At 42.6% G+C, this 17,364-nt stretch overlaps 2 protein-coding genes across 3 annotated transcripts in view; one reads left to right on the plus strand and one right to left on the minus strand.

Moving 5' to 3' along the window:
- Positions 1 to 1,438: 1,438 nt before the first annotated feature.
- mmp23ba (matrix metallopeptidase 23ba) lies at positions 1,439 to 10,731 on the plus strand. The gene is made up of 8 exons (XM_038723271.1): positions 1,439 to 1,929; positions 5,933 to 6,069; positions 6,902 to 7,041; positions 7,521 to 7,688; positions 8,034 to 8,198; positions 9,095 to 9,205; positions 10,180 to 10,306; positions 10,399 to 10,731. The coding sequence occupies exons 1-8, from the start codon at positions 1,747 to 1,749 to the stop codon at positions 10,571 to 10,573; spliced, it is 1,206 nt and encodes a 401-aa protein (XP_038579199.1). The 5' UTR covers positions 1,439 to 1,746; the 3' UTR covers positions 10,574 to 10,731.
- Positions 10,732 to 11,880: 1,149 nt separating this feature from the next.
- Positions 11,881 to 17,364, minus strand: part of cdk11b (cyclin-dependent kinase 11B) — an 18,211-nt gene continuing 12,727 nt past the window's right edge. For both annotated transcript variants that reach the window (XM_038723270.1, XM_038723269.1), the window contains exons 18-20: positions 16,914 to 17,062; positions 14,088 to 14,277; positions 11,881 to 12,483 (exon numbers count right to left, since the gene is read on the minus strand). In XM_038723270.1, the coding sequence (XP_038579198.1) occupies positions 12,391 to 12,483; positions 14,088 to 14,277; positions 16,914 to 17,062 (432 nt within the window). In that variant the 3' untranslated portion in view covers positions 11,881 to 12,390. The remainder of the gene's footprint in view (positions 12,484 to 14,087; positions 14,278 to 16,913; positions 17,063 to 17,364) is intronic.

The raw sequence follows: 17,364 nt of genomic DNA on the forward strand, positions 1-17,364 counted from the left end.
GGGGATTCATATAAAAAGTTTGACAGTTTGGACAGTGTCCATCCATTTGGACTGTCTGAGCTCCAAACATCATTGACGTAAACACCGTTTAGGCTTAAGTCTCCTCTGATCTTGCCGGAGTCTTTCGCTCTGTCAGCTCGGGAACGGTCTGCCCGTCGAGTAGTACTTGATCCGGCATGTTGATTGAGCAGGTCTCTGTAAAGATGTGGACACAACGCTCTGATTTCCTGTTGCTTGGCCAGCCTGAGTCCCATTTGGTCCAGATCGGCCAGTAGCCAGGAGCCGCCTTAAGTCCAAACTGGGCCAGCATGGCTCCTATCCCTGCTCTGTTTCCTCTCCTCCTCCTCCCGGACCGCTCGCAGCACGCGCCGTGGTGCCTGGTCCAAGTCCGACCGCAGCATGCGTGGCCGTTGCCATAAAGGCCTAGTCAAAAAATCCTGATCCAGTCCATTTGAACTATATTCAATGATATTCAGCAAAAAAAAAAAGCCTATAAATAAAGAAAAGTGCATTTTGATTTTAGGCTACCACTAAGTAAGTTCATCATCAGTTGGGTAATTCAGACTTTAAAAAGCAGCAAAATATCACTGTAATCAATTCCTGGATGCTGACAATAATTTACACTGAAACATGTTAATGCAGGGTCCCTGAAGGGCAACAGATTGCTGTTTTGCTTCAGAGACCTGACTATGGGATGGGATATTGCTACTTAACCAGGCCAACACAATCTAGATTGTTAAGGGCAGTGAGGCTAGGGTGAAAAAGGATTAAACTGTGATTTATTTTTTATAAAAAAAAAAAAAACACTGTGTCCAAATAATAATCATGTCATCTCAGTTATTGGCCATTGTTCTACTTTCTTCCTAGAAATATAACATCATATTGTAGCACATTTTTCACCCAAAACATCAGCATGGTCCACAATCGAGATCAGATGATGAGATTCAAGACCATCACCCAACCATGCAGCCCAGAGTCCCTTCTACAACTGTCAGTATGGCAATTTGCAAATTAAATCCCCTTTTCCATGCCAGTGCAAGCAGTCTGTACACTCACTGTGGCTCCTGCAAAGTTCATGTCACGCTGCCCTCATTGGACAGAAATACTTTAAAGTCCCAGTGGGAGGACACACAACTTGAACAAAACTTTACAAAAGTCTAAACAAAAGAAAATGTAATTCTCTGGAAGAATGTTAAAAAGAGAGCACAATGCAGCTGCACTTCTATTTAACTGAAACTTGCAATGTTTTGTGTGATAACATGTTAGATTGGATTTTTGTCTGGAGTCCTGGGCAGTTGGCAAGATGGGTCACAGAATAATGCGCAACAGCCCACTGTGATGCCCTGTTGTGTTACCCTGCCCAGAAAGTGTCTGTGCATGCCTAAAGCGCAGACGTTTTTTTCACCAGCAGTATTACATAAAAAATCATGTTCAAAATAAGCCATCTGATTCTGCTTTAACAGAGCTGTAGTGGTTGCAACAAGTGGTTTGATGGACAGAGCGCGTTTGGTTTTCATTAGATCGTCTCGACACTGACCCCCTGCCCCATCTACAGTAATATGAAACCAGCCCTCTGGCAGGCGCACCGTGCGGAAGAGAGCCGAGAAGAGCTGTTGCAGTCAGCACTGCTTTCACTACCCGGTCCGCAGGCTGGACTGCGCTGCCGCACACAGCACCAGGACCTACCCAAGTAGTAACACCCCACCGAAACGTGCAATGGCCAAGAAGTAGAGTTCACGGACATAGATGGTAAACCTGTGTGCTGAGGGATTGTCTATTTCCCCCCCTGGAGCCATGGTGTGCTGTCAGACTCCCAGAAGTTTAAGCAGAGGCAACTGGGGCTTCGCTCCTCTGCTGGCTGCTGCGCTGCTCAGTCTTCTGTTCGCAGGGATGCAACAAACCACGGCGTTTCCCTCCTGGAGGTTAGAGGTAGGCTGTGACCACTTCATAATAGCCTATATAAGAGCTGTCACTGCAATTCTGCCGGTCTGGTTTATAATTATTATGTAATTTAAGCAAGTTGTTTCCTGTATAATTTCAAAAATATAACACAAAACTTTATTCACAGTTCTGTGACTAAACATTTACTCTGAGTTCCTGTGAAGCTACATACAAGAAGCACTTGATTTTTAATGCTACTGTATTACAGAGGCAGCACTCATTCAGTATTCCACTGATACAATAGTAGCCTATGCTGTGAAAGTTAAAATTATATTGAAATATTGCAATACTTGATGGATGCTTTATACCCTGAAATCACCACAAGTACATAAAGATTAACAACCTGCCTTCATGTGTTGTAGGCTACTAACTGTGTGCATTTGGAATTAAATCAAATTATGAACTTTTTTTACATAAAGTATGGTCATCAAGGACAGGTTATCGGGATAATCACAGGTCAAAACTAGTAGCCCATGCAGCCTATCATATTCACATAGTTTTCCTTATTATGCAGAGCTCCCAGCTTCTAACAGGGAGCCACTGTCCACGCAATTTCAATCATCACTTCTTAAAACTTATCATTAGTTGGATATCAGCAGCTAAAATCACTCAGTTATAGCCTACCCATGGCATTACCTATCAGGTTCAATTAACGCATGTTTAAGGTGGAGAAGTTAGAGGAATATCAGAATTAGGTTAGGCTATGGGATGGATCCCTGTACAATAATATCTCCAGTGAATTCATGGATAAATATGTTCCTCCATATGACTTCTATCACTGCCAACCACCCACGGAGATACAGAGCATCAGGGATAGCTTTATGTAATTTCCTTTGCCACACACACTCATCATGTGTCAATCAAGAAGACTGCTGTTGAGGATTATATAACTGCCTTAGATATGATCCTCGTAGGCTTCCAGAATAAATTACAGCAAGTAGAAGACACATTAGAGTATTCATGTATCAGTCAATAGATAAAGTTAGGTCAAAATGCAGCGGAATATGCAAAAACACACAAGTATTTATATAATACAATATCACATCAATGAACACTATATATCAGTGTTAACAATAAACTCTACATACATGTAATCTACTGTATAGTCAGAATACTTTTCCTTACTCTCGCCTTCACAAAGGCGCATGCTGAGTAAAAGTTCAATTGACAGTTTGTGTTTTCACTCATATACAAATTGTCTCAGTCTCCGTGACTGGGGTTGAACTCTTCCAGACTTCCCCCAGAATCGCATGGCAGTTTGTTCTCAGAAGTTTTGCCCTCCGAGTCAGCGCTCACCACTGGCTCCAGGGTTTAGTCTAATGCTCTTGTTTCAACCGTTATGGTTTATAGTTCATCTTTATTTGTGCCTGAAGTGTGAGATTAGATTTGCAGTGAATATAACAAGACATGACACAAAGAGCTGTGCTGGCCTTAGTACATTAAACACCCCATAAATCACGGAACACAAGACTGGCGTGTTAAGTTCAGGAAAGCAACTGTTGTATAAAACAGTAAGCAGTATAATGCAAAACAGAAACATTATATATAACATCAGAGCAAGAGATGTCATCAAGTTCAACAGCAGTGTGGATAGTCTGCCAGACTGCCTGCCCCTGTTTTACTATTTTGGTTAGGAAATGAAGGAAGTATTAGATCTTTTTGTCTTGACGGCGCACAGCAGGAACAGGAACCCGAGGATAGGGTGTAGAATACAAAAGCGAGAGGGAGTGGCTTTGATATTCATCTTCAGTAAGAAAATGCTAGAGCAGAGGTTGCATAGGTCTAACGGTTGTGACCAGTTCAACCAAATAGTTTTTGCTTGCTAATGCTATAACTGAATACTTTTTTTGTGTTCTAAATAAGTGAAACTATCAAAGTCACAAGAAAACCCCCCCAAAGATTTTAGAAAAAGTTGTTGTTTGAATTAGGTTTTTACTTGCTCTCCTCTCTGATAAATCATCTTGCGACACTTTGTGGGCGTCCTGACAGCCAAGTTGGGAAACACTGCCATTACGATGATTTTCATCCTAGTGTATTAACCACAGTAAGGTATGATTGTATATGCCATTAAGGCCTCGGTATGCATTAAATAAACTTCTTACAACGCGTGGTCTGATCACACTTAAGGCAACAACCTGTCATCAGACAGAGGGACGTCATGTGTCGTACAAATGTTGGTAACAGAGCAGTCAGTATCTCCTCCTTCTTACAGAAGTTTAAATCCTGCTTACTCTCACCCCTCCAAACACCTGGCTGTGGAGGTTTGATGCATGTCAGATTTTATGTTTCGGGAAGTTAAAAAACTTGTTGGACGCAGCCCCTTGACTCCTGCTGTTGGAGGAAATTTGAGATGCTGTTAGATGATCCGACAGGCACTTTTCGCAGCGTACTGAAGCCCATTTCTTGGCTGCATCCTGCTGCTTCCCCAGTCTCCATCTGAGAACTCTATGTCCTTTGTGTGTCTTTGCAGTCTCAACATGATAAATGGTACAAATGGACAGCGGCACACACGTTTCACCCGGAATCATTCATGGTGTTGGGCTCAGTTTTACACACAAAAAGTAACACAAAGAGGGAGAGGTACAAAATGTGCCTACTTTCACAGCTCTGACAAGTTTTGGATTTTGAACTCAACTGTATGACCTTTGGAAAGTTAAACTTGCATTAATTCATTGTGTTGACTATTTGAGACTTTTGTCGTGTTGACTGAACTTGCGTATGTAAGTTATCAGTTGGGAAAAAAAGGCGGGTGTGTGGGGATTGGAGCAAGAGGGAAAAAAATAGCCTAGTTGCTGCGTCTTTTATGTTTGAGAGAAACATAGACATAATCACGTAATTATTAGGGTTGAGCGAGTACTCCTTTTAAACGAGTATCCGGTGCAGATACTTTTTACGAGTATCATCAGAGTAAAATGTGTCAATATCTGTTTTCTAATAAATTATAAATATAGGAAGCTTTTAAAAAACATTTTGAACTTTGACTGCCAAAAGGTGCGCTGTTGTTCATCGCAGCAACAAACTGCCCTGGTGTGGTGGAAGCCACTGAAAATAACAGGTTTCATAGCGCAGCGGTGTTGCGGTCCGTTTGAAAGGCCCTTTATACATGTAAAGTGAAACAAATTTGGATTTTAAATTGTTTTAACTTGAAATGAAAAGTATGATAAATGTGGTTAAGTTGTTTTAACTTGAAACTGTGAGTTAGAATAATGAAGAAACGTACGTTGGTTAGACTAGTTAAGAGAAGTTTTCTTGCGTTGAAATGTTAAAGTTGAAACAAGTTATAAAAAGTTCAGTCAACTAAAAAAAACAACGCTGAAACAACTGGAACACTGTAGTTATATCAACTTGATGAACTTGAATCTGTGAGTTGAAACAAAGGCAATCGTGTTGAGTTAACTTGCATTTTCAAGTTAAAAGTTGAAATGTCTGACAGTGCACACACCCGGGCCAATTGCTGTGTAAAATAACTGTGTTTGTTGGCAAGTCTGTTTTGGAAGAACTTCAGATTCCAAAGGGACATTTCAGATGCTATTAGACAATCTGACAAGAGCTTCATTTGAAGCCCATTGAGACCTTCACACTTACTGCAAACACTTCCAAACTGAATAAAATAAAGTCTATCAGTTAGGAGAGGAAGGAGAAAAGGCTTCCTGGGTCATAATCAAGGCTGAACTTCAAGTGTTGGAAAGTGGACTTATTAATCAATGAGATAGAATGCCTTTGCATGGAAATCTAATGCATAACATCCAGATGCAAGGCAGTAAAATAACAGCAATTGAGGGTCAAGATAAAAACAAGTCAAACATCAAACCCTTTCCGAGGCTTTTAATACGCCTTGATCTAACAAAAAATATTATCTCTCATTGAGTTCTTTTGGAAGCCTAATCCACACTGATCATCTTTAGATTAGAACCCAGTTATAGCCTCAAGGTTCCCTCCCTAACTTCACTTCAGTGCGATGTGATTAATTAAAGGTTTTTCTTTGTCCAAGGAAGAACCTTACACCACTGTGTTGCTCATCGGGGTCCGGAAAGAGGCCCGGTCACAAATGCTTCACCTCTCCAGGAACAAGCGCTACACCCTTACCCCAGAGAAGCTCCAGTGGGACAAGTTCAAGCTTACATACAAGTATTCATCTGCATTTCTTCCTTCAACGCAACAGCAAATTACAGTTGTAGAAAATGGAAAAAGGAAAACATATCCTCCTGGGAAATTAAGACTGATGTTAGTTTTGGCAGGGAAACACAAGCACAGATATTTTTCAGCTGAAGTAGGTATTAGCAAACCTTATGGCAAACTTAAAGATCTTGTAGTCATACTGTTGTTGGTGTAGGCAAGCTGCACCTGAATGGATTAATCTACCTCAAATTGAAGAGCTTGTCAGTATCTTCTCATCTCATGTCAGTCAAGACGTCCATTGAAGCTTGTAGGACCAACAAAAGTTCAAAGTGCATCATCGGACAGTGATCGCTTTGCAGAACTCTCTGCTTGTATTTGAGAGGAAAATAAAGGTGCATATGGTGGTGCTTTGCAACCCCACTGCTATTGGTTGGCTGCAACACATTTGGAGCTGTAAAAAGATGATCCCAGAAAGTCCTTTATAAGATGAACTGGATTGAACTAGAAAGGTTTGGCCACCGGGTTCAAAAAGTAGGCTAATCATTGAACCAAATTTCTTTCGTTCCTGAATTAGTGAAATGACATCTTCATCTCTTACATATTGACAGTAGATGTTACCAGCTGATGAATATCTGATTCTTATAAAAATGATCCATATCAGTCTAACCTTAGCCACAATCTAAGGGAATATAAAATCTCAGTAATGGAGCTGTACTTGCAGTGCATGTGGGAATTGTGGTCTTTCTGAACAGTAGCCATTGTGTTTTGGCATATTGCTCTGTTGTAGAGGAATGTGTGTGGAGACCAGATTTAACTACATAATGCTGTTGTTTCTGAGCAGGTTGCTCTCCTACCCTACAAACTTGATAAATGCCAGTGACACGCGTCGAGGCATTGGCAAGGCTTTTGGCATGTGGAGCGACGTCTCGCCGTTCAGCTTCAGAGAGGTGCCAGCTGACCAAGAAGCAGACATTAAGATCGGTGGGTACTCTGCATGTGGCTGCATCAGTCCCCAACAGATGTTCCTTGGCTCTGAGATCCAGACTTCTGCTTTGCCGTTACTGTTTTTCTCTCCGTGCTGTCATCGCCGAAATGTCTTCGGCTCCAAACTTATTAAATCACACTACCGCAACTATATTACCAAGCTTATATTCAGCATGATTCATAATTCTAAATGAAAAAAAAAAAAAGCTTTACAACTTCCATACATGTCAGCCCATGGTGAGGCATTCTAAATGATGCTTTATCTATCCCTATGGGTGCAAACTCCAGGGTCCTGCATAAATATTCAATGACAGTGAGAGGAATGGTTGTCATCCTGCAGGGTGAAGGCTGAAGAAAAAGCTCTGTCTTTTGTAATCAATCATCCCCCCGCTGTAGTCTACACAGAGCAGAAATAATGGAGTGAGGGTTTCCCTCGGCTCTGAGGTATGTGTCTCTCTCTCTCCCTCTCTTGGCAGGCTTCTACCCCGTCAACCACACAGACTGCCTGCAGTCCTACTTGCACCATTGTTTCGACGGCATCACAGGAGAATTGGCTCATGCATTCTTCCCGCCAATTGGTGAGATCCACTTTGATGACCACGAATACTGGATTCTGGGAAACATGCGCTACAGCTGGAAGAAAGGCATGTGTCTTTATCATGTTTGTTGAATCTGCTAATATTTAACCCATAAGGTGATGGATGAAGCCGATGCTCAGCTGGACAGGTTGTCGGGTAAATGGCAACGGAAAGAGAAAATAACCAACAGTATCTATCTGGGGTGGTGACAGCACATAGATAAGATGCTTGCCTTTGGTGTGGGAGACCTGGGTTCGATTCCCACTGTGAGACATCCACCATTGTGTCCCTGAGCAAGACACTTAACTCCTCGTTGCTCCAGAGGCGTGCGACCTCTGACATGTATAGCTATTGTAAGTTGCTTTGGATAAAAGCGTCAGCTAAATGAATAAATGTAAATGTATGTCGCAGGGGTTTGGCTGACAGATCTTGTCCATGTGGCAACTCATGAAATTGGCCACGTCCTGGGACTCATGCACTCCATGGACCGGAAAGCTATAATGCACCTGAATGCAACGCTGACAGGGCGCAAGCTAATCACACAGGATGACGTGTGGGGTTTGCACCGTCTCTATGGTATGTTCACAATCCTTGTTTCTTACTTTACTATACAAATGGGCTTTGACAATTGTAAATCAAAATGACGACGTTGTCAGTCATTCAGGAAGCAAAGGCGAATGGACTTATTTGGCCTTGAAGACCTTTGGCATTCATCCAAAAGGTGAACCACTGAAGCCTGAATGAATGGAAGACTTTGTCAAGACCAAAACAGCAAAACCAGTCCTCCTGCCTGGGATCAGACTGATTAGGCCTGAAAGTCAAGCCTAACAGACATGCGTTGTCTGGAACATAAATGAGCACGGAGCATTGCTCATTTTATCATAGTGAAAGACAACTGATGCAGCATCGGAGAAGCCTTGCATTTTTTAATCCAGTTTGACAACGTCTACAACAGGTTCCGTGACGTTGTTGGTACACGTTAAACATGCCAAAGTGAAAGAGGAGTGATGTTGCCCCTTTGCCCCTTACACCACCTTCATGACACATGCACATGCCGTGAAAGTCAGAAAAGATGACAAGCTATGGTTGGTGGAGGTCCATCATGTAGTGTGCCACGTCAGGGCAAGAATTTAAGACAGCTTAATCTGACCTAGTGACCATCTCGAAAAGCAAACATATTGTGCAGTCTGATCCTGGCATTAGAAGAATTACATCTAGAGACCAGTAGTAGAAAACCCATGACTACGATGACTACAGCGTTTGTCTATATCCTATACTGACACTGAAAGCCAACGTCGCATTAATGAATATTCTATAAATTACTCATGAGTCATCATTAGCGTGCATTAGGGTGAGTCATTTTCATTGGAAGAAAAACTGGATTGGGGATCCAAATTGTTTTGCTGCTGACTGAGAGCTGTTGTCTGATCCTCCTCAACCTCCTACTCACTCCATCTCCCCCTCTCCTCCAGGATGTTTGGACCGGTTATTTATCTGTCCGGCCTGGGCTCGGAAAGGCTATTGCGACAGCAAGCGCAAGCTGATGCAGAAGCACTGCCCTTCCAGCTGTGATTTCTGTTACGGTAAGATGCAGTAGCAGCAGTCCGGGTACGGTAGGTTGGGGGTGGGGGGTGGGGGTGCGAGGAGCCGCTGTGAACCATTTGCCAATGAAGCAACAAGAGCCAACAGGTCCCTCCATGCAGAGCTGTGATGTGGTTTTAAAGAATCTGATTTGAAGGGACAGTTCACTTGCCACTGGAGGAGTTTGTGTTTAGTTCTGGATAATACCAGTTTCCCTAGGAAGGCAATGTGTGTTTTAGCCAAGAGCACTGACAGGTACCTGTTGATGGCTGGCTCTGCACCAAGTATTGATGACACATCAGCAATCTGACAGCCTAAGCCTTAGGGTTATTGTGGGACACACTGGTGCTGAGGTCTCATGTTGCACAACAGGAAATTTTTCCTCTTAACCATCACAGCCCATAGATTGTTGTGGCTTTCTGAGGTTTTTGTCAGCAACAAGGGACAGTGTGGAGAGAGGCAAGAGGATACGATTTCTGGCTCGCAGTAATCTGTTCCTCATTGTTGATTGGGAGACGTTGTACGGCTGTGGAAAATTCCTGAGTGACTCCAAACCGCTGGAATTTCAGACTGTGGCTTGAGGGTTAGACACAGAAGGTCAATTTGGATTTTTGCGGCATTAACGAGAGCGACTGTTTTTTAAGCAGACTTTAAGTTGATCACAAGGCGGCCTGTTGTGTTTGTCAGAAAACAGATGGGAGAGATTATATTGATAAGACAGCCACGGCGCCAGCAGGTCAGGGGTTGTGAAGTGTCTGGCATGATAAGGTTTGTAACAGATATTTTGATTTTTGGCGAGGTAAGGTTAAGGGAGCAAGTTGTGATATCTCCGTTCTCCATGAAATACACTGAGGTACAGGAAAATCTCTTTTTTCTAGCACATTGCTCTCAGATGATTGTTATATGGTTGGGATCCTTGTAAGATATTTACACATTTTATTTTGGAGCATCACTATGCCCCTTGAATCCTCTTCAGAATTCCCCTTCCCCACTATGGCTCCCACCCCGACACCCCCGAGGACCAAGCACAAGCTGGTCGTCGAGGGAAAGACGCTCACTTTTCGCTGTGGGAAGAAAATAGCATCGAAGAAAGGCAAAGTATAGTGAGTATCTCTAATCTGTTATCAGTCCACCTTACCGCAGCGATGATGCAGTATGATTTCATGGACGCACTAACGTAAGACTCCTGTTTTAGCTGGTACAAGGACGGGGAGCTGCTGGAGTTCTCTCACCCGGACTACATCTCCTTGAAAGATGACCACATAACCATAGTGGCCAATGCCATCAACGAAGGCACATACACCTGCATTGTGAAGAAAAAAGACAAAATTCTCACAAACTACTCGTGGAGAGTTCGTGTGCGCTACTGAAGGCCATTCCAGCTCCTCAGCACACTGAACAAAACGCATTCACACACACGGTCACAAGGAGACCTCATTCACTAGGGCACATATTTGTTTTAACTATCTTACTTATGTCGGTCATCAACTGTCACGTGTTTTAATAATAAATAATGAATGTTCCATGACAAGTACACTCTTTCTTAAACTACTACCTGACTGTGAAAAGCTGTTCATGACAGATGTTGTGGTTTGCATTTTATTTGGTGATGAAAGATCCTTGCAGCCCTCGTCAGCTGTTTGAGACCAAAACGTCTACTCTGAATTCATCAAGCCCGGAATGCTTCAAAGCTCTTGCTGCTAAAGCAGTAATGGGGTCCAAGGCCACACAGGGTTTCTTGGGGTGTCTCCAGCAAAATGGGAACTAATTAGAGTCACAGTGGTTTAATTCAAAAGATATTAAGCAAGTTAGGGAACGTATAGGAGTATCTTCTCATATACGGTGAACATAAAATTTTCCACTATAGGTCCCTGGGGGAAAGTTTCATCCAAAAATATCCATGTGTTTCTTTTTACTGGCCTGAAAAAGTTACAGAAGCCCTTGCTTAGCATGCCATCTCAATAATTTACGCACTGACCAAACTAAGATACTAAAGCCAGAATAAGCAGTGTTGTCTACAGCCCTTGGAATTATTTGGACCTTAAACCGCATATGGAACACCTCAGACGTCTAGCTTACTTTACTAGCCTCAGTGAAGCCAGCAGTCTGCCTCCAGAGACTGAGCAGTCAGTTCCACTAGCAGCTCTTCTTCCAAGCTTATTCAACACATCAGGTGTAATAATCTGCAGAAGGGCTCCGGTGGGGGCAGGGGATAGATAAAACTGATTAATGAACATTTCCATTTAGTGCTGGCTCTAGACGTCCCAAGATGTGTAAAATTTTCTGCGGCCATTCCAGTGAAAGCAGCAAGCGGTCTTGCAGGGAATGAAACTGTTCTGTTTATTTTTCTTCGGCTCGAAATCAAAGAATTTATTGGTTTAAATTTGAGGTCGCACAGCCATTTAAAAACAAAGGCAGAGCAAAGTCTGGCCCTCTTTTCCCCTGAAAGAACAAAGTACTGAGACAAAGTGTGCAGTGCAAAGAATGACATCACTTTTGGACAACGACTACCAAGTTGGGTTCAAGGCTGGATTTTTTTTTTGTTGGGGCTAGACTTCCCTCCTTTTTTTTCTCCTCTGGCAGTGTGCTGTTGTGTTTGCATAACTTGGATGGAGTTTATAAATATAGGGAAAACGTCAGACAAAACAAAGTTTCAAACTTTATTTCTAGCAAAAACATCGTCCCCTGTCGTCAGGTGACCTGACAGTCCTCAATTTCTAACATAATGCTGGATGGAAAACACAGCCAATGCTGCATCATTCTACAGTAGCTCAGGCAGCCAAGAAATACCACCCATTTATAAAATCTGGTCCTCTCTCATGAAGTATACAAGGGAGAATAAAACAAAAGTCAAACATGACAGCTAAACTTCTAACAGATGTATAGTTGTGTCTCCCCTTTAAGAGCTAAAATGGCCACATTGAGTTGGTGAAATGGCTTTGAAAACAAGAGACAAAGCGGAAAAAGTCGACGCAGAGTTTTCTGGAAATTCAACATGTTTGAGCCACCAGTCTTTGCTGTGAGACAGTCCTGACTATTTGGTAACAGTTGTAATTGATCAGATATTGATCTGGTTTACAGATGTAAACCAGTGACACTGTGCAGTTTCAAAACAACGACCCAGAACATCCCAGAACTCTGCTCCCTCTTTCTCAGCGAGACTACCAGATGTCCTGCAGTTTTGGGTTCAGAACTTGAGGCTAAATCCTGGACCGACTGCAGACACTCCCTGGTTGCTGGTTGTCAGGTGGAAGCCTGTGTCTTTTAGGTCATCATCGCCCTGGAGAGAATATGGAAACAAAGTTAACTCTTGGTTAATGGTCGAAGTCAGTTTCGTCACTCTTTTGATATCATGCAGTTTAATTTCTTACACATTTATTATAGAACTAATTAGGGATGGGGATCAAGACCCGGTTCCAAAATTCTCAAAACCCAAAACTCAGTAAGGTTCGTGCTTATCGATACTGCTATTGAGACTTGCGGGTCCTATGACGTAACATTATGTCTCGAGCGTCGATTCGGTTTTATTTTGCAATGGATAAGAAAATCATCAGTCTCTGCCTGCTCTCTGTGGGCTCCTACACACACACACACACACACACACACACACACACACACACACACGCTCAGTGGCGGCGGCAGCAGAGCGAGGAGTGGCCCCGTCACAGGGTTAAGTTAGCTCCAAACTACTGTAACGTTAGTTGATGACAACTTCGCTCGTTACTTTAAGTACATGCAATAAAACCTTCGCAAGTAAAAAGACAATACTTTATCAATCCACCTGTCTGTAAGGTAACGTTAAACATGTAGAAATGGTTAATTTAATCATCTCTGTCCTCAGTATCTCATCCTGTATGTTTTATACAAGCACAGCTAACGCTAGCTTGGCATTAGCCAAATGTTAAAAACAAGACTGTAAATAGAAAGCATCTGTCTGGAGCAAAGACTGGACTGTAGTCTTAAAAACTCAGCTGCTGGCTGAGACAAACCAGCCGCTCCTCCTTCTACCTGGTAACGTTACCTGCAGCCAGGAGAGAGGAGGAGGGACTGATACAGACTGATGGTATTCTTTCTAAACGTCACTCACTACTTGTGGTGTCAGATAAAGTTACTGAGTTACTTTGCTATTGTAAACATTAATGTTGCTGCTCTAGAAACAACATTTAGCTGGATTTAAAATATTAAATTAAAAACAAACAGGCAGTTAATATGTACACTTCAATATATGTTTATTTATCGTAAGTGATATGTCATCTCAATATATAACGTTATCGCACATTGAATATTTTCCTCATACCGTGCAGGCCTACCTCATGCCGTTGGGTCTGGTTTTACCAAATAACCATCACTAAATAATAGTAAAGTATCGATAAAGAAACGGATCGTTAAGCAGTCTCAATAAGGGTATCAATATCAATAAAAATGAACGATCTCCATCCCTAGAACTAATCAATACTACACTGGTTGCCTTAGAAAACCCAAGAATGCATGGACATGTTCATCAATAATATCATAGTTTGTATTATTTCCCAGGGTTTCAGAGAAGTTTTATGTCCCGTGATTAGTCTGTTTCACATGCTTTTCTGCCTTGACGAGATAAACAACCAATGCCATTGGCATGAAATAGTCTAATTTGTTGGTAACACAGCAAATATCAACACTAACGTTCATTGAAAAATATCAGTATCAGCCTTAAGCTTCTGGGTGGGTGGGACCACTGCTGAAGACATTAGGGACTAAAGGGTGCTCATCATGGAAAACACGAGGAGGAAATGCCCGGACACAAAGCAGAAGCCTGTAGGTCTGTAATCTATTTAACACAGACGGCGTTCAGAAAGCCTGGTAGCTGTATGTAATGGAGAAATTGGAGCCTAATGTCCTTACCAGGTGACTGTAGCCCAGGCCTCCCTCGGGTGGACGAGGACTGGTGCCTCTCTTCACCCTCTGTTGCTCACTCTTGGCCGGCCAGGTGGGAAACATGGCTGGGTCAATGGGCAACGGTGTCTCACGGAAGTACTCGTGCTTGAGCCCTTCGTCTGATAAAATCCTCTTACTGGGGCAGTAGGTGAGGAATCTGGAAAACAGTTGATGATCGGTGTTCATATGGAGATGGTAGTACATGTTTCAATAAAGAAGCACAACAGGCAGCTCAGGTTGTTTGGACTTTGATTCTTTATACAAAAACCTCTGTGTGTAGAGTAATGGTTAAAAATTGTAAAACTTAATTCTGACTTTATTTTGGTAAAGATGTAACCTGGCTCCAGACCCCTGAACGACTGCTCTCATCTCTGATTTTTCCAGCAACTGAAACAGGTCTGGTGTTTTGCTCAAAGACTCCAGTTGGAAAACAAATCAAGGGGTTTGTAGGAGGGATTAACCCTGGGGACGTCATCTTTCTGTGCCAGTGCCAGAGAAATAGTGACAAGAAAATTGCCAAGCGAGGGTGAAACTGACAGCTCAAAATGTTGTTAGCTGCCACTAGCAGCCAATACCACTACCTGCTTCTGTAACGAAATAAAAATATGTTGACAAGATATGATTCTACTCTCCTCCCCAATGGGTCTGAGGTGAACATTTGAAAGCTGCATATGAACCAGCTGTGCTATGTATAGAAATCTCCAATAAGTTGAGAAAAATCCAGTTTAAAATATAGGCCACTATATGGTGTCACTTGAAAATCTGCTGTATTCATTAAACTACACGCAGACAGACAATCTGGCCACAAGATGCAGCTCTGACATGAGAGGCCAGTGGGTTTGTGCATGGAGTCCTAATTGTATATGACAGGATCAACACAGCATAATGTGGAGCTGCTTAATTGTCATAATTAGCCTTTAACAGGGTCTGATTTCGTGTGAGCGGGGAAAGTGAGGTAAATGATTAACACCAGGACAGATTTTAGTAAACAAATCGTCTCTTCTTTTATTTGGAAGGAATCCCTAAGAAGGGCTACTGACTGGGACTAGAATGATTCCAACTTTAAGACACACGGGGCCAAAACTGGCATTGAAAAGGGCAATCCTGGTGTCCAAATGACTGGAGTTTTTTGGGAATTCCAAGAATGTATACTCTTCCTGGACCTGTGAACTTATTCCTCTGCACAACCCAAGAGCCCGGCTGGTTTTCATTCCAGCCATACAGACCTGTTTATACCGGAGATGATGGAACTAATTACTAAGACTACATCCACACTACTACTCTTTCATTTTAAAATGCAGCCAAGTTTACACATGCCATGCAGACTAAAACGTGAATCCAACAGCCAAAAACAGAAGTTTGAAAATGCTGCTCACTCGGTTTTCATTTTTATACAGGCGGACAGGCGAAAACAGAGGGACTTTAAAAACGATGACGCAGACACTCACATTTGGCTTCCTGATTGGGTCTTATTAGTCACGCAAAGCAAAAACACGATGCCACTAACAGTGTTTTTGTATTTTTATTTAAATATTTTGTACTGTGCAATAACACTTGTACTGTGAATGTCACTGTATTTGCTTTGTAACGACTCCCAATCTGTTATCCGCCGCCACAGTCACGCACTTCTCGTTGTACCTCGTTGCCGGTCCACGCAAAGAAAGGATTGAAGTTCAAATCTCTTATCTGGTTCACCTTATTATTGCACCTACCACAGTTTGAAGGGGTAAATAAATAAATTCCAAACAGCTATGTCAAGTCTACCTGCTAAACTACACCTCTAAACTTCACCGCTCTGTCTGAAGCTTTTCAAACATTACTTCTCTACGTTTTGACCTCCTGCGGTCTGAATCTGTCCCTGGGTTAACGCCTCTCCAGTCTTTTGACAGCTGGAAGTTTTCAGAGATGCTGGACAGGTGCCAAACTTCCACTGAACCGTGATCCCTCCAGCAGCACAGTGGACATGCTGTTACCATTCTCTGCAGCTGTGAGGTAACAGAGAGGTATGGTTTTGTCATTTACAGGTGTACGCAAAAGCGTGTGGGTGGTTAAGGATCTGAGAGGAGAGCTGGAAAGCTTGTCTCTGCTCTTTGCAGCTGCTAAACAACACTGATCTTCAGAATGTGCAAGAAAGAATTATGATCCCATTACTCTCTGTGTGAGAATTAGTTTCCGTATTAAATGTGTGTTTTCTAAAACACTTTCCTGTAGTGTGGAGCGTCACCATGGTGAGTGTGTGTGTGAAACGGAACAAGGGGATGGAATGGGACTGCTGCTGAGGCATGTTGATAAATTACCAGTCCGCTACTGTTGTCATGTTTTAAGTCAGTTTGCCAGTAATACACTGAATGAATAAAGAGCTGGAAAGAGTAACAGAATTTGACAGGGTAGCAATGCATTCATCCAAGTAAGGCAATTTCCATTGTAGGAGTCATGCTGAGTGTGATATTAGTGGTCGACATTTGCCTTTCATTGATATTGGTCTGTGTTCTATCAGGGTTGGATGGAAAATAATACAATGCCTTTGAGGATACAAACTATGTTGACTAACAGTAATACTATCAAAACAGATTACTTCAAGCTGGTGTTTTAAAACTTTCCTTACTAATGTACTGGAACCAGTGCACACATGCCTTAATAGCTGTAGTGGTTTGTCACATGCACACACTGCCAAAAAATCAGTTGGAATCCCAATGTCAGGCTGACTGTAGTGCAGTAAAAACACACTGCAGTGTGTGTGAGACGTAATGCTGTGCCTTGTGTGTGAAATAAGACAGCCTTGAAGAATCCTACTTGTTCATGAGGTCAAAGCCTTGGTCTGAGAGCAGCGCTCCAAAGCGCTTTCGCAGGTTGTTGTAGGGATACTCTGTGAAAGTCATCTTCTTCACAGCGGGCAGCTCGTTGTAGCCAGGCCAGATCTTCTCGCTGGGTGACCCCAGATCCTACAGACAACACACACAAGTCAGCAGACATCACAGTGTTAGTGAAGAAGAGATGGATATGAGATATTCAGAAGTATTTATTAACCACAGACATGTGGCAATAACCCAGTCTTAAGCACATTTCAATAATCCATCACTGGCAAAAACTGTAGGATGACTTTGGGAGGCCTAAAAGACATCAGTCCATACGGCTGTCATGCAGATCATCTATCAGCAAGTTGTTTTTTTCTGCACACAGATTAGCTCTGCTGTGGTCCTGGCAGGCCGACTACAGCCAACAAGTGATGGTCTCCTCCCCTTGG

This window comes from Micropterus salmoides, unplaced genomic scaffold, assembly GCF_014851395.1.
Source record: "Micropterus salmoides isolate LMB-PRFRI ecotype aquatic unplaced genomic scaffold, ASM1485139v1 Ms_hic_scaffold_16, whole genome shotgun sequence".
In the NCBI taxonomy this organism is placed as follows: domain Eukaryota; kingdom Metazoa; phylum Chordata; class Actinopteri; order Centrarchiformes; family Centrarchidae; genus Micropterus; species Micropterus salmoides.